Below are 15,022 nucleotides of genomic sequence, written 5' to 3'. Positions count from 1 at the left end.
AAGTAGGGCAACTAACCCTAGATCGTTTTGTTTCAACTTGTTCTGCATGGAGGTAAAAGTCTAAATACTTCATTGCACTTCACCTAACTGTCTTTTCTGCAAAAACTATCTCCACCATGGCCGTAGGAACGGGGGGTTCTCACTTGTTGTTAGAATAAGATTGCCAGAATTTTTTTAGCACGTATCCGGGCCGGACAAACCGGGAAGTTTTATATAAAAACCTAGCAATATCCGGGCAAATTTTCTCAAACAAATTTTCAATGAAATCTGTCAACCGGGGAGGGCCGTACCGGACTTGGCCAAAATTTTGTATCAAATATCCGCGCAAACCCGGATAAAACCGGGCTATCTGGCAACCTTATGTTAAAAACTTAAAGACTGTGCTCGAAAAACGCTATCAAATGTTATTCATAAAGCAAGTTGGTACATTAAGTTTGGGTACAGTACTTAGCCTCCAATATCGAATTTTCAACAAGGTTAGACTCACTAAGGTTGCCTGATTTCCCAAATATTTTTTACTTATTTGCAAAATCAAAGCAAAATTTAAATTGCGTGATAACATTTTTGTATTTTGCGCCCAAAACAATTTTTTAACAAAGTTTATCCAAATAAAGTGGTTGATGTGTTTTGATTTTAATTGAAGAATTTCCTAAATTTGTCTGGATACTGCCCAGATTTTTGGATGTAAACTTTGAAATCAATTGCCCGGATTATGCAAGGTTTTTAAATAAAATAGCCCGATTTTTTCCCGCCCGGGTAAATGCTGAAAAATATCTGGTGAGCTGAGGTTTCAATAATATCAGATGTTCTGGTTCTATTTTTTTTTTTTTTCATAAATCTAAGTTTGTTGCCTGTGACCGGATTGAGGATTCTGTGTACAGTTAAAAATTCTTGATTTTCAGTTTGGCTCATCATTGGGACAAAATGCTGATCCGAATCTTGGTTTTGTTTTTAAAACTAAAATAAGATTTATTTTACATGTTTGAAACTCATAATGAAATATCAGAGTTTCATCATTCGGAATTTTCATTCAGATTTAATAGTTTAATTACTAATAAATAACCGAAGTAAAAATTCGTATAGAAAATTAAAGAATCAGAATTCGAATAAGAGATTTCTGGTTAAGAATTATGTCTGTTCTGTTCATAATTATTGGGATTTTTTGTTTGGACTTTATATTCAGAAATCTATTTTAAAGGATAGGAATTCGAAAATTTTAATCAGGTTCAAAATTTAGAATTCAGATTCAGAATTAAAATTCTAAATCACCCAAAACAAAACACAAAACAGGTAAAAACCACTGTTATAAATTATATCTGAACTCATTTTCAAAATTGCGTTTCCTGAAAAACCTAAGTTTCAATTTTTCACAGAATTTCAATAATGAAATAAATTATTAATGATAGTTTATCGTTGATTAAATAACTTGTTCTTCTTCTTTGAGTTCAGGAAATATATTTTAAAGAATGAAATATAAATCTGATTTCAGCCCAACACAAATTTTTCTTTCAAATATAGACTTCGAGATCCCTCATTCATTTCTTAAGGCTTCAAAAAACTTATAACTTTTAGCACTTATTTTTGAAAGTAATGATTTGAAATGAATAACTATTAATATGAAAGAACTTAAACCCGAATAATGAGATACTCTTAGTATTACTTTTTTTAACTATTGTTTATGTACGCATTTTTCAAGTAAAAATGTTCTAGAAATAATGTTGTCACCAAAGCCCCCCCTATGAGGCAGTTCTTCCTACGGCCCTGATCTTCGTGGTTGCTTTACTAGATATGTATTATGTGTATGTTGTTATTTGTCACATCGATTGCTACGATGAGACAAATCTCAACAAAAAATTTTTTTTTTAATTTTGCATTGTTGGGGAAAAAATAACACAGAAAAAATCAATCACCCAACCCCACATACCCCCTCCTCCGGGGGCGGTTCTTGCTACGGCCCTGGTTGCACCCCTCACCCAACCGCTCACCTCAAAACTGACAACTTTTTTTCGTGGACTTCTGATTGAATAAACGAATACAATGACAGCAGTCAGTGCAAAAACAGGAATGAATCATCCCAGAAGATGGAAATCCCGTACAAAAAAACTGTGCAAAATCGTGGAGAACTAGGTTGCTTCAGTCCATAAACGAAAATGCTATATATTTTTGCTTTTTATATGAAGGCTTCACTGGAAAACTTTTAAAAATAATTTTCAAAATGTGTCTGTCGGTATTTCAAATATCACTTAGGTAAGTGCTTTCCTTCCCTCAGTGAAAACCTCGAATGATTCAACAGGACACCAGTCGGCACCGGATTAGGGGATAAGCTCTAATCAGAATCAGCTCAGCCTCCGACTTGATTCAACGTCCTACCAAATATTCCTACTCTTATAGTGGGTCTAGCACAAAACCCCGAAACATGATCTTTTAACCACCGTGCCTAACACTTTCTCTTCACTTTTACCGTTTCGCCAAACCAAACAACCAGCGTCTACGATGTGGACTCGCTCCGTCACGTTTGGCGCGTAGGACCTTCGCCGATGCTTATTAGCAATACCAGTGGCGGTGGCGTTGGCGTGGCCGGAAGTGGCCCCAAAACGACAACGACAAAGGCCAACGTCAGCAGCGGAAGCCTAGCGGATGGTGGAGAAAACTCGGTAACGGCAACCCCTTCTTCCGCCAAACTGGTGGTGGACTATCTCGGCAGCCTCGGTGACACGGCCGTTGATTTTGACATTGCACCGCCACGTGTGGTCGCCAGTTGTGGCAGTGACGTCCGTGGAAGGACAAGCAACAGATACGTGTCCGGCAGCAAAAGATTGGGTGGCACCTCCAATGAACAGGTAAAGGAACTTTTATGCTATATGCTCTACTTGACTAGATAGAGGGACTCGGACCAAGTAAAGGATCTGCGGCCAGAAAACGGTGCATTTTATGTTTGCTTAGCTTAGTAGGCGTTTTGTGTACCGGATTTAGGGCTAGAGACAAGGCTAAGCTGCCTGCATTCCATTCCATCCATGGCATGCTACTTTCCAATGACCGGCGATTGTTTTTGGAGTGTCACTTTTCTAATGAGTTTTGAAAATCTCCGTATCATCACTTATTCTTTCGAGTTTTCACTTGAAACATGACGTACTCCTTTTAAATTGCATAATTTAAAGGGTGCTCAGAAGTTAAATTTTTAGATTTAGGTTTGAGATTCTGATTATAGATTTAGATTGCAAATACAGTTTTCTTTGCTTAAAAGTATTACGGTCTTAATTGGCAAATGTTATGTCCATTTTGTAAGAATATTTTAAGATTTGAACAAACACAGTTAATTAAATCGATGGAGGGTCAATTTTAATTGCTAGGATATTATATTTATGCTTATTGATGTTTGTCATTTGCGGTTCTTTCTTTAATGAATGGATAACAAATATTTTGCAAGAAAATCTGAAAAAAAATGCAAATTGACAAAAAGTTCTAGAAACAGCTACCTTTAAAAATTCATCAAAAATTCCGTGTCTGTGACAGTCTAAAAATGCTAAAAAGTGGAAAATTACGTCAACTTTCCAGTCCTTATTTCATTTGGTTTGGTTTTTTCTTCAATGAATGGAAATAAAATATTGTGCAATAAAATCAGAAAAAAATGCAAATTGACAATTCAGATTTCAGATTTCATTTTCAAATTTTAGATTAATTTTGGATTCGGAGTTTAGATTTAGATTTCCGATTCAGATTCAAATTTCAGATTAGGATTTGATCATGTTTTTAATCATTTTTTTTTTGTTACAGCAAAAAGTCGAATGGCCCATCGTGATCCTCCGAGGTGACGGAAACGTGTACATTCTATGCGCCGGAATTGATTCGGACAGACCCAAACTCCAAGGACCACTTTCAATCCTGCCACAAGTAAACGACAACTATGGATTGGATTCTTGTTCCCTGGTCGTTGTTCCGTCGCTTCCCCCCACGATTATCATTGCAGAAAGCAACGGAAAGACCCACCACGCGCTGATGTTGGAAGTTCAGGATCCCGAAGAACGTTCCTTCACGGAGCTGGATTCAAGTTTGGTGATTTACCCTTGTGAGTGGTACTTGCAAGTGCTGGAAACGGTTGAACTCGAGCTTGGACTGACTGGAGTAGACGAAACACGATCCTACTCCTGTCCTATTCATTTGAAGAAGGATCTTCTGAATGAATCTCGTTATTTTGCCTACCACAATGCGGGTTTACATGCAATAACGCTGGACTTCACCAGACAACTGTCCCAGTTTGTTGAAAGCCTTGAAGATACTACTGATAAGTATCCACTTTTTAACACGCACAGCAATGCTGAGTACGTTGTCTGTACCAAGGCATTCCAAAGTAAGAATTCGAACCCTATTCTAGGGTTTGCCCTTCTTCAGTCCCCTTCGGGACTTTTGCTCCAGTTGGCCTCCGGTCAGGTTGTGAGCTTAGATCTTATTGCCGATCACAGCATGATTCGTTACATCAAAGTACAAACGTCTGCGAAGTCCTCTAATGGAACTGACTCACCTTTGAGAAATTTACTTAAAGACTCCTTCCAGGATCGCATTCAATCGATCCTGAAGTCCGGCACAACGCAACCCATTCTTAAGCTGGACAAATCAACCGAACCTTCCGCTCAAGAATCGTTCGAACTGCTGACACAAGCCACTCGTATGCTTCGAGAGCATTACTTTGTAAAACATGAAAAAGCACGTCAGGAGATCGCTCGACGAGTTCATGTACTGAAGCTTCTCAAAGAACAACAGCTCGACGAAATCAGTCAACTTCAGTTGGAGAAACAGGAAATCCGAGAGAAGGCGGAACGTTTGGCCGAAAACTACGAGGACATCTGCGATAAACAGAGCGCGCTCTTTAAAAGGTAGCAATTGACTAACATATTAGAGAAAAAGACTTAACTGATTATCATTTTCAATCCACCCACAGAGCTCAAGAAGTGGTTCGCCTCGCCACCCTTCGACTTCCGAAGGGATCCTTCTCAGAGAAAACCTACGCCGAGATGATCGACAATATCTCCCGAGCCACCAAGAAGCTGCAGAAGAATGTGGACCTGGCCAAGCAAAAGATCACCACCCAGCAGGTACAGATCGAACAGAAACAGAAGTCGGAAAACGAACGGATCGTTTCGCTGCCCAGCAAACAGGAGGAAATCATCAAACACATCATCAGCGAGATGTGAGTTTTTGCTCCTTTTTGACCCTAGAAAATTCTTTTACTATTTTGTAAACCTCTACGTTTTTACTTTCAGGTACGTTCAAATCGAGGGACATGTAAACGACATAAAGAAGGCCAACAACATTCTCAATTTGGCTTGAGTACTACAAAAAATGTCACACGTGTTTCGAAACACGTGCTCATCATAACTAACGAAAAGAACATTTTTTTCCTCTTTTACGTCCCGTTCAAGACTTTTTGAAAGCTACTTTTGTCGTCAATAGTTGTTAACTGACATTCTTAATATAATGAAAAAACCTTTGTCAGTTTTCGAACTTATCAAACTCATACGTCTCAATAAACGTTATTTGAAAATAAGAAATTATTCTCATCTAGTGCCGAACATTATCTATGACTAGTGCTGCCACCTGCATGTGACAGTTCGAAAGATTTCAAAAAATCTTCCACCCGCAACATAAAGCTTGGCGTGAAAAATTTCGATGAATTGCATGTGTGAAATATTTCGCCTGTCGTGCGGTTGCATGCAAGCGTTGGGTGAAATGTTGAGCTTCGAAGCTTTAGAAGTTTGCGAAAACCGCTTGTTGAATTTCTTGTTTCATGTTTCCTACTTGTCAAAATCCTTTTTCTAAAATTGTTAGATTATTGTGAAATAGATTGAGTCTTTTCAGGAATAGACTCTTCTTGAAGGACAGGTTTTGGCCGTTCTAATTCTACTATTATTTGTCACTTTATAACTTATCTTAGAAATCAGTTGGATAGCTTTTTTTATTTAAATGAAATTGTATTTTGAATAAGACGATCATTCTTTTAAGTCTAATTTTAATTATCATACTACTTTTTATTCAATTTCCTAAATTATAACTAAAAACAAACATATGTGAAATACCCGTACACCAAGAGAATATAAATCTCTTTCGATAGGGGAAAACAGTATTGTAACAGCTGGTAAAATGCAACGAATGGTTTATGCAGCCGATAATATTTGTAGGCCTACCTACGTTTTTCAACGCACGTAGTTTCCATTCCAAAAACAAACATCAATTAACGACTCGCTAATATGAAATTCTAATGAGCGGAAGAAGTGGAAGGTAAAAATACGGAAGACGACGACGTTTTCTATCCAAGAGTTGATTGTGTCTCATTGTTGTAATCGTGTTACCGAACATTACTAGACCGACTCTCTTGCTCGAATATCTTTAGGGGGCCGTTCAGATACCACGTGGACAGAAAAATGAAATTTTTGACCCCCTCCTCCCCCTCCGTGGACAAGCGTGGACATTTGGCAAACCCCTACCCCCCTCCCCGGATGTCCACGTGGACAGATTTGAAATATATTTTTTTTAATACCCATAATTTGACAGTTAGAAATCACCACTTTTTGCCTTTTTCTTATAGAAATGGCTGATTTTGAAAAAAAACTGAATAAGAATTTCCTGATTTAAAAATTTTAAATTTCCAAATTAACATATTTATCCAAGGGATTAAAATCAAGAGAGAATTCTTTGCATTTGGAATGGTATTGATCAAAATTCACAAATTGCAATAATTTGCAACAATTGACACATTTTCACTTTCTCTCAGCACTGGTGTCTCTCATTTGAACTCAAACTTTTTTCCGGGATTTTAAGCCTAATGGGTTTATTCATCTCAACGAACTCAAACCTTCTAATTTTCTCTAACAAATTGCCACAAATTACCACAAATTCAATCATTGGCTACACAATTTTTTGTGATCATTGACGAATTTTCTCCCTTCATTTCAGTTTCCCGTATTTATCACTTGCTTTCAGGTAGCTACTAATTGTTTAAACTTAAACTGGTAAGCTTTGTCATTTTTAGATTTTAATTTAAACGTCTTAATATTTATTCACCTTTAGAAAATATTTTGAAAGTAAGTATGTGCACGTGGACATGGCCCAAACCCCTACCCCCTCTCCGTGGACAAGCGTGGACATTTCCATACCCCCCTCTCCCCCCTAAGTTGTCCACGTGGTATGTGAACGGCCCCTAGCCCCTAGAAATGATGGCGGTTTAAAAAGCTTGTGAAAAATTAATTTTAAATTGAAGGATTCGTTGGATCCAATAGTCGATTTGGAATTTCTTAACCAAGTCTGGCAACTAAGCCAGAATATTCTTCGATTTGTTAATTTTTTTTGCATCTTTTTATTTTATACATTTTCTACATACATGATTTTTTTCATAATGATTCCGATTTTTTTAAATTATTTTTAAAATCTAGCTTTTTCAAAATTAACTGCGCTTTTTTTTTATTTATTTATTGATTCTTTTACCCTTCTTATGTTCTTGATTATATAGTTTTTTTTATTTCTATTTATTCAATCTTAAACTGATTGATTATCCTCATTTTCTGATAGTTTCCTGTTTTTTTTTTTAATTCTCTTGATTTTTTATTTTTGATTCCTGGCTTGCAATGGAAATTCTTTTTTTCCTAATTTTTATTATTTGATTTTCTCAATATTCACTAATTTTGCAGTTCTGTTTTGTCTTTTTATTTTCTTTACTTTTTGAAAAATTTAGATTTGATTGTTTTTAATATTGTGTTTATTATTTTCTTAAGATTCCATGTAAATCTTATTTTTTTTTTCATCTTATTTTCATTGTTTTGCTTTTTTTTATTTTCATAAACTCTTTAGCATTCTATTTTTTCTAAATTTCAAATAATAATAAAAAAAAAAAATAGAATAGAAAACATGAAAATCATTAAATTCCCTTATTTTGTAAATGTTTTTCTTATTTGGATTTCATTTGATTTTCTCAGAGTTCTTAATTTTTTTGAGTTTTTCATTTGTAACATTGGATGGATATGAATAAATTTCGCGAACCTTTTATTTTTTGAAGTTTTCATTTGATTATCGCACCTTTCACTAATAGCCACCTTGCCACTTGCCGTCTATCAGAATTTTGAATCACGAAATGTGATCAAAGTAACCGCAGGTCTTTATTAACGAAAAATCATAAGCAGAGCAAGTGTGCGAGTGAATTGTGTGCCGAGGTAAAATTGTGAAACGTTTAAGCAAATATTGTTTGATTCTTATTTCCCTAATTTAGTCAGTTAGATTAGCTACAAGCAGTTGTAAGTGGTAGGAACATTCTCTAAACCATAACTGTTATATGTACTACCAATCAGGTAAATTTATACAACAGCATAGATAAATTGTAACCTAACCTAAACTAATCTTACCAGCTCACGTGCTACACGAAAGCATACAAAACACGTGCTACCCAAGTTGCGAGCACAGATTAGGCAGAAGGAAACTAAACGTAAGTCATTTAATTCACTAAACTATAAGAACCTTTCGAACCAAAAGAAATCATGAACAATGTGGCAACTAATGTAGGACTTTCTTTGTACCTAATTTTATCATTGAAGGAATTTATTAACGCCACCGAATAAACGTAGATATTGTCAAATAAAGGTCGTTTTAACAAATCGGAAAATTCTATTCCTCTGTCTGTCGCTCACGCAACAATTTTAATAAATTCGTTTACGATCGGGGGCTCATTCTGTCGGTATGACTAACAAGCGGGGAACTGTGGAAGTGAGCTGCAATGTGTGCCGTCAGCCGGACGATAGTCGCATGGTAGCATGCGATTCCTGTGAACTGTGGTTTCACTTCGCGTGTGTAAAGGAGGATTCAAGTGTTCAGGATAGGGAGTGGAACTGTGAAAAATGTCTTGTCGCAGTTAATCAAGTCCCAGCCGGCACATCAACACCAACTAACAACACCGGAGCGATTCCAAAGTCGGGGAACATGCCAATGGATTCGAGGCTGGAGGAATATTTGCAGCAGCAACTATCCAAGCAGTTAGCGGTCATGCAGGAGATGTTCGACCGAATGATGCGTGAAAAGGAAGAGCAACAGGCGAAAGAGCTCAACGATCAGCGAAACATGTATGAAAAAAGGTTGAAGGATGCGGAGCGTAGAGTGATGGACCAAGTTTCTTCGAGGCCATGTGGTGGATCAGCAGCGGGTTCCAGGGTAGAACAAACATCGCAAATGGCCAACGCTGGATCGATAAGAGGAGCTGTTCGTAGTCCGTCATCTGTATGGCCCCTAGGGTGCGCATCTGCGGCGAGCGCATCAGCCTATCAACAAGTCACCAGAGATGAAGCATTTTATGACGTTAGCCGAAATCAACCGTTGCCATGGCAAATAGGAGTTGGTCCTACAGCAAGCTCGACGACAAATCCACTGCCACAGGTGAATGTAGCTGAGTCAAGCCACGGCTACGATGTGCTCGCGCATGAGCTAAAGTTGCTGGAGGACAAACAAGCTTTGGAGAGAAAGCATTTGGAGGAGCGTCGTCAACTTTTGAATCGGCAATCAGTAATCGACGGAAGTGCGACTGGCGGTGGTGCCGGTTTGAATTCACAACCAACAACATTCCAGCCGAATGTCAGCAGCTTCAGTGGTACGATTGGTGGTGGTGCAAGACCACATGCTCAAGCAACGGCGTTCGAGTCAAACTATGGCGGTTCCTTCGGTGCGAATACTTTCGGAATTGGATTTCATCCTCAAGCCAGGAGTGCCGGTGGTTTTGGTGGATACCCTATGTTGAGCCAGAATCAGATTTCAGCGCGCCACGTTTTGAATAAGGAGCTTCCCGTGTTCACCGGAAATCCAGAAGAGTGGCCTCTTTTCATTGCGAGCTTCGAGAGTTCAAGTCGAATATGCGGATTCAGCGACGAGGAAAATTTGTTGCGGCTCCAGCGAAGTTTGAAAGGCAAGGCTTTGGAAGCGGTACGATGCCGTTTGCTGCATCCTCAAAATTTGGCAGGTGTGATCGAGACTCTGAGAACTCTTTTTGGAAGGCCCGAAGCTATCGTCTACACGTTCATACGCAAAATCCGAGAAATGCCAGCACCCAAGGAGGATAAGTTACAGACAGTCATCGACTTCGGCGTGGCTGTCCAAAACGTCTGTGCAGCCATTTCAGCTTCAGGTCTCGACGAGTATATGTTCGACGTAGCTCTCCTACAGGAACTAATAAGTAAACTGCCGACATCCATACGAATGAACTGGGCGTTCTATAGACAAGGACTGGCGAGAGTTACTCTTTGGGAATTCAGCGATAGGTTAGGAAAGGTGGCTACAGCGGCGAGCACCATAACGTTGCCATCGATCAATCCACCTAAAATTGAAAAGCGTGAAAGAAAGAATGAGAATTTTATTAATGTGCATTCGGAAGCCAGTGGAGGTTTTGAGAATCCTGTAAAAGAAAGTTCGGTTACTGTTTCGAAGGCGAAAGGTTGCGTGTCGTGTTCAGGTGAATGCAGTGGTCTTGAACAGTGCCGGAAATTCCTTAAATTGGACATCGGGTCTCGTTGGACGATCATCAAAGAGCAGAATTTGTGCAGGAAGTGTCTGCGGAAGCATTTTGGTGCTTGTAAGGTGAAAGAACCATGCGGAAGAAACGGTTGCACGTACAAGCACAACAAGCTTCTCCATGACGATAAGCGCTACAGCAAGCCAGCGGCATCTAAGTCAACGAAGTCTAGCAACGATAACTCGTCTTCAAATTCTACAACGCAGAGTTGCAACACGCATTCAAAGGCTACTCGGAGAGTTCTGTTTCGGTATGTGCCTGTGACAATCTACGGAAAAGGAAAGCAAGTGAACACCTTTGCGTTCCTCGACGATGGATCATCTGCAACTTTAATGGAGCACGGTCTACTGAAAGAACTTGGTCTGAATGGCACCCCTTATCCATTGTGTCTTGACTGGACTGGAGGCCAAAGTCGGGAAGAAAAGGAGTCGGTTGTGCTAGCTTTGAAGATTTCCGGAACAACCGAAGCAAGTGAAGTGTTCGAATTGTCGGAGGTTCATACGGTCAAGGACCTCTCTCTACCGAAGCAGTCAGTTTCAGTTCCGCAAATGGTTACGAAGTACGGCTATCTTGATGGGCTACCCCTACGGTCCTACGAAGGAGCTTCTCCACGAATCCTTATAGGGATGAACAACTGTCGCCTGGGAAGTTCTTTAAGAAGCCTTGAGGGAGATGAGAACGAGCCGATGGCATCCAAGACAAGACTTGGATGGATATTGTATGGTCCATGTACAGCGGAGTTTGGTGTTAACGAGTCAGACTATAGTGGTTACCATAGCTTCCACATTTGCCCGTGTAACAAAGATAGCGAGAAAGATGTTCATGAAGCCCTGAAGGAGTACTTTTCAATCGAGTCGATGGGAATCTATGGATCTTCGAGGTCACTTCTCTCTAAGGACGAAGAAAGAGCGTTGAAGATTTTGTCAACTGAAACGCGTCTTATTGGAAACCGTTACGAGACTGGATTGTTGTGGCGATACGATCAACCAAGGTTACCGAACAGCAAAGGAATGGCTCTGAAGCGTCTAGCCTGTTTAGAAAAGCGACTGAAGCGAGAGCCTGAATTAGCAGCGGCGATGTCAGCAAAGATGTTCGAGTACGAAGAGAAAGGATATATTCGGCGACTATCGATCCAGGAAAAAGCGGAGAAGCATCCAAACGACTGGTATTTACCGATATTTCCTGTTACGAATCCGAACAAGCCCGGTAAGATGCGTATCGTGTTTGACGCAGCAGCCAAAGTCAACGAAATATCGCTAAACTCATTCCTTCTTACGGGACCTGATCAGCTAGTATCCCTGTTAACTGTCCTCTTCAAGTTTCGTGAATTTCGCATAGCCGTCGTGGGAGACATCCGAGAGATGTTCTTTCAAGTAAAGATGAAACAGCAGGACCAGCGAAGCCAGATGATATTGTGGCCCAATACAGTTGCAGGTGAAGATCCAGAGGTGTACGTAGTAACAGTAATGACTTTCGGAGCGGCATGTTCTCCAAGCAGTGCGCATTACGTCAAGAACCGGAACGCTGACAGATTCGAGGAACAACACCCTAGGGCAGTTCAGTGTATTAAGTACGAGCACTACGTGGATGACATGTTGGCAAGCGTAGAAACCGAAGAAGATGCGACGAAATTAGCTGAAGAAGTTCGTTGGATTCACGCACAAGGAGGGTTCGAGATAAGGAACTGGCATTCTAACTCAAGTTACGTTATCGAAAACCTACAAGAAAAACCTACCGTGGAGAAAAACATGAGCTTCTGTCCGGAGATGTCAACGGAGAAAGTCCTCGGAATGTGGTGGGACACAACTACTGATACGTTTACGTTCAAGTTATCACCGAAACACGATGCAGAGCTACTTTCCGGAGCAAGGATGCCAACGAAACGTGAAGTCTTGAGAACTTTGATGACTGTATACGACCCTATGGGACTCATCGGCAATTTTCTCATTTATTTGAAAATCCTGCTCCAAGAGATTTGGCGTTCCGGAACCGGTTGGGACGATGAGATCGAGTCGAGGTTGACCGAAAAGTGGTTGACATGGATTGAAGCGCCGCCGAATGTTCGTCAAGTTACTATCCCACGCTGTTACCGAACTGTGACGTCCATCGAGTCAACCAACAGTGTGGAGCTGCATGTTTTCTGCGATGCCAGTGAAAATGGAATAGCTGCTGTTGCCTACTTTAAATTCCAAGAAGGAGATAAGGCGGAATGTGCGCTGATTGGATCAAAGACACGTGTAGCCCCGTTGAAGTTCCTCTCTATTCCTCGTCTTGAGTTGCAGGCCGCAGTAGTTGGAGCACGCTTTGCCGATAGTATCGTCAAGTCACATAGAATGAAGATTACACGACGCGTTTTCTGGACTGATTCCCGTGACGTAGTGTGCTGGTTACGGTCTGATCATCGACGATACAGCCAATTTGTTGCGTTTAGGGTCAGCGAACTTCTTGATACCACACAAGTAGGAGATTGGAGATGGCTTCCAACTAAGCAGAACGTAGCGGATGAAGGAACGAAGTGGCAAAGATTGCCGAACTTTCAGCCGAGTAGTCGTTGGTTCCGAGGACCAGACTTCCTACTAGAATCCGAAGATTCGTGGCCTGGCGACGCTGGAGATCAAGGAACGACGATGGAAGAGATCCGTGCTAGTGTTCTTCACCACCAAGGAACCAAAACACTGATCATCTCTTTCGAACGTTTTTCGAAATGGCAACGACTTTTACGATCTGTCGGATACTTACACCGTTATTTCACCAACTTCCAGAACACCGTTAGAAAAACCACCCTAGTGAGAGGCGCTCTGACACAGAAGGAGTTGAAATCAGCTGAGAACACAATCTACCGATGTGTTCAGCAGCAGGCTTACTCGGACGAAGTTCGATTGATACGCAGTCGAGTACAAGGAGCTTCACCCTGGGAACGTACGTTGCCGAAATCCAGTGCCCTCTACAAACTAAATCCAGTCATCGATGAGCACGGTGTTCTACGAATGCAAGGACGTATCGGCGCCTGCGAATGGGCAGATGAGGCCACGAAAAACCCAGTTATACTCCCGAGGCAACATCACGTAACAAACCTGTTGATCGCTGACTACCACGCTAAGTACCATCATCAGAATCATCAAACCGCATTAAATGAGATTCGACTTAAGTACAATATTCCTCGCCTCCGCTCCGAACTTGATCGTGTTAGAAGGAACTGTCTAAGGTGTAAAATCCGCCAAGCTAGTCCAAAGCCTCCAGCTATGGGTAATCTTCCACCAGCCCGACTGGCAGCCTTCCAGCGACCCTTCTCGTACACCGGAATAGACTATTTTGGACCAATGACCGTGCTAGTTGGCAGGCGTACCGAGAAACGATGGGGAGTTCTTTTCACCTGCATGACCACCAGAGGCATACATATCGAGATCGCACATTCCCTGTCTACGGATTCCTGCATTTTAGCTCTGCGCAATTTCATCGCGAGAAGAGGTCCGCCTTTGGAGATCATCAGTGACCGTGGAACCAACTTCATCGGCGCATCGAGGGAGCTTCGTGAAGCACTGGCGAAGATCGACGAAGAACGTCTGAAAGTAGAATTCGTCAGCCCAGATACTAAGTGGACGTTCAATCCTCCGGCTGCCCCACATTTCGGTGGCTGTTGGGAGCGTTTAATTCAGTCAGTCAAGAAGACCATGAACGACTTTGACCCCCGCGTTTACCTTCAGACGAAATTTTACGATCCATGCTGATGGAAATTGAAATGATATTGAACTCAAGACCATTGACAGACATACCGATAGACAACGACAATGAGCCCCCCTTAACACCTAACCATTTTTTGTTGGGTTCTTCGAATGGTAGTAAGCCCCCGATCGTTTTCGACAATACACCGATTACTCTGAAACGATCGTGGACGATGGCACAACAATACGCTGATCTTTTCTGGAAGAAGTGGGTAAATGAATATCTGCCCACGCTGACGCGAAGGACCAAGTGGTTTCAACCCGTGAAGCCCATTCAGGAAGGAGACTTGGTGATGGTCGTCGACAATAACCTGCCAAGGAATTGCTGGCCAAGAGGACGTGTGATCAAAGCTGTTCCGGCGCATGATGGTCAGGTTCGTCGTGTTACGGTTCAGACAGTAAAGGGGCTTCTAGAGAGACCTGCTACCAAGGTTGCCGTGTTAGATGTCGGTGCAACAGGAGGTAAGCCACAGGGACAGTGACGTACCGAGGGGGAGTGTCACAACCGTCCGGAGTGAAGCACCTTTCACTAATAGCCACCTTGCCACTTGCCGTCTATCAGAATTTTGAATCACGAAATGTGATCAAAGTAACCGCAGGTCTTTATTAACGAAAAATCATAAGCAGAGCAAGTGTGCGAGTGAATTGTGTGCCGAGGTAAAATTGTGAAACGTTTAAGCAAATATTGTTTGATTCTTATTTCCCTAATTTAGTCAGTTAGATTAGCTACAAGCAGTTGTAAGTGGTAGGAACATTCTCTAAACCA

General features: G+C 41.1%; 2 protein-coding genes across 2 annotated transcripts; both read left to right on the top strand.

Moving 5' to 3' along the window:
- The first annotated feature begins 2,215 nt into the window (after window positions 1–2,215).
- LOC129760013 (nuclear pore complex protein Nup88-like) lies at window positions 2,216–5,382 on the top strand. Its single transcript, XM_055757593.1, has 5 exons — window positions 2,216–2,247; window positions 2,486–2,840; window positions 3,775–4,871; window positions 4,937–5,185; window positions 5,259–5,382. The coding sequence occupies exons 1-5, from the start codon at window positions 2,216–2,218 to the stop codon at window positions 5,323–5,325; spliced, it is 1,800 nt and encodes a 599-aa protein (XP_055613568.1). The 3' UTR covers window positions 5,326–5,382.
- Window positions 5,383–8,718: 3,336 nt separating this feature from the next.
- LOC129760012 (uncharacterized) lies at window positions 8,719–14,738 on the top strand. Its single transcript, XM_055757592.1, has 2 exons — window positions 8,719–14,170; window positions 14,239–14,738. The coding sequence occupies exons 1-2, from the start codon at window positions 8,719–8,721 to the stop codon at window positions 14,736–14,738; spliced, it is 5,952 nt and encodes a 1,983-aa protein (XP_055613567.1).
- Window positions 14,739–15,022: the final 284 nt, after the last annotated feature.

This window comes from Uranotaenia lowii, unplaced genomic scaffold, assembly GCF_029784155.1.
Source record: "Uranotaenia lowii strain MFRU-FL unplaced genomic scaffold, ASM2978415v1 HiC_scaffold_367, whole genome shotgun sequence".
NCBI lineage: Eukaryota > Metazoa > Arthropoda > Insecta > Diptera > Culicidae > Uranotaenia > Uranotaenia lowii.
Note: the sequence above shows the minus strand (reverse complement) of the source record. Positions and strands in the feature narration are given on the sequence as shown.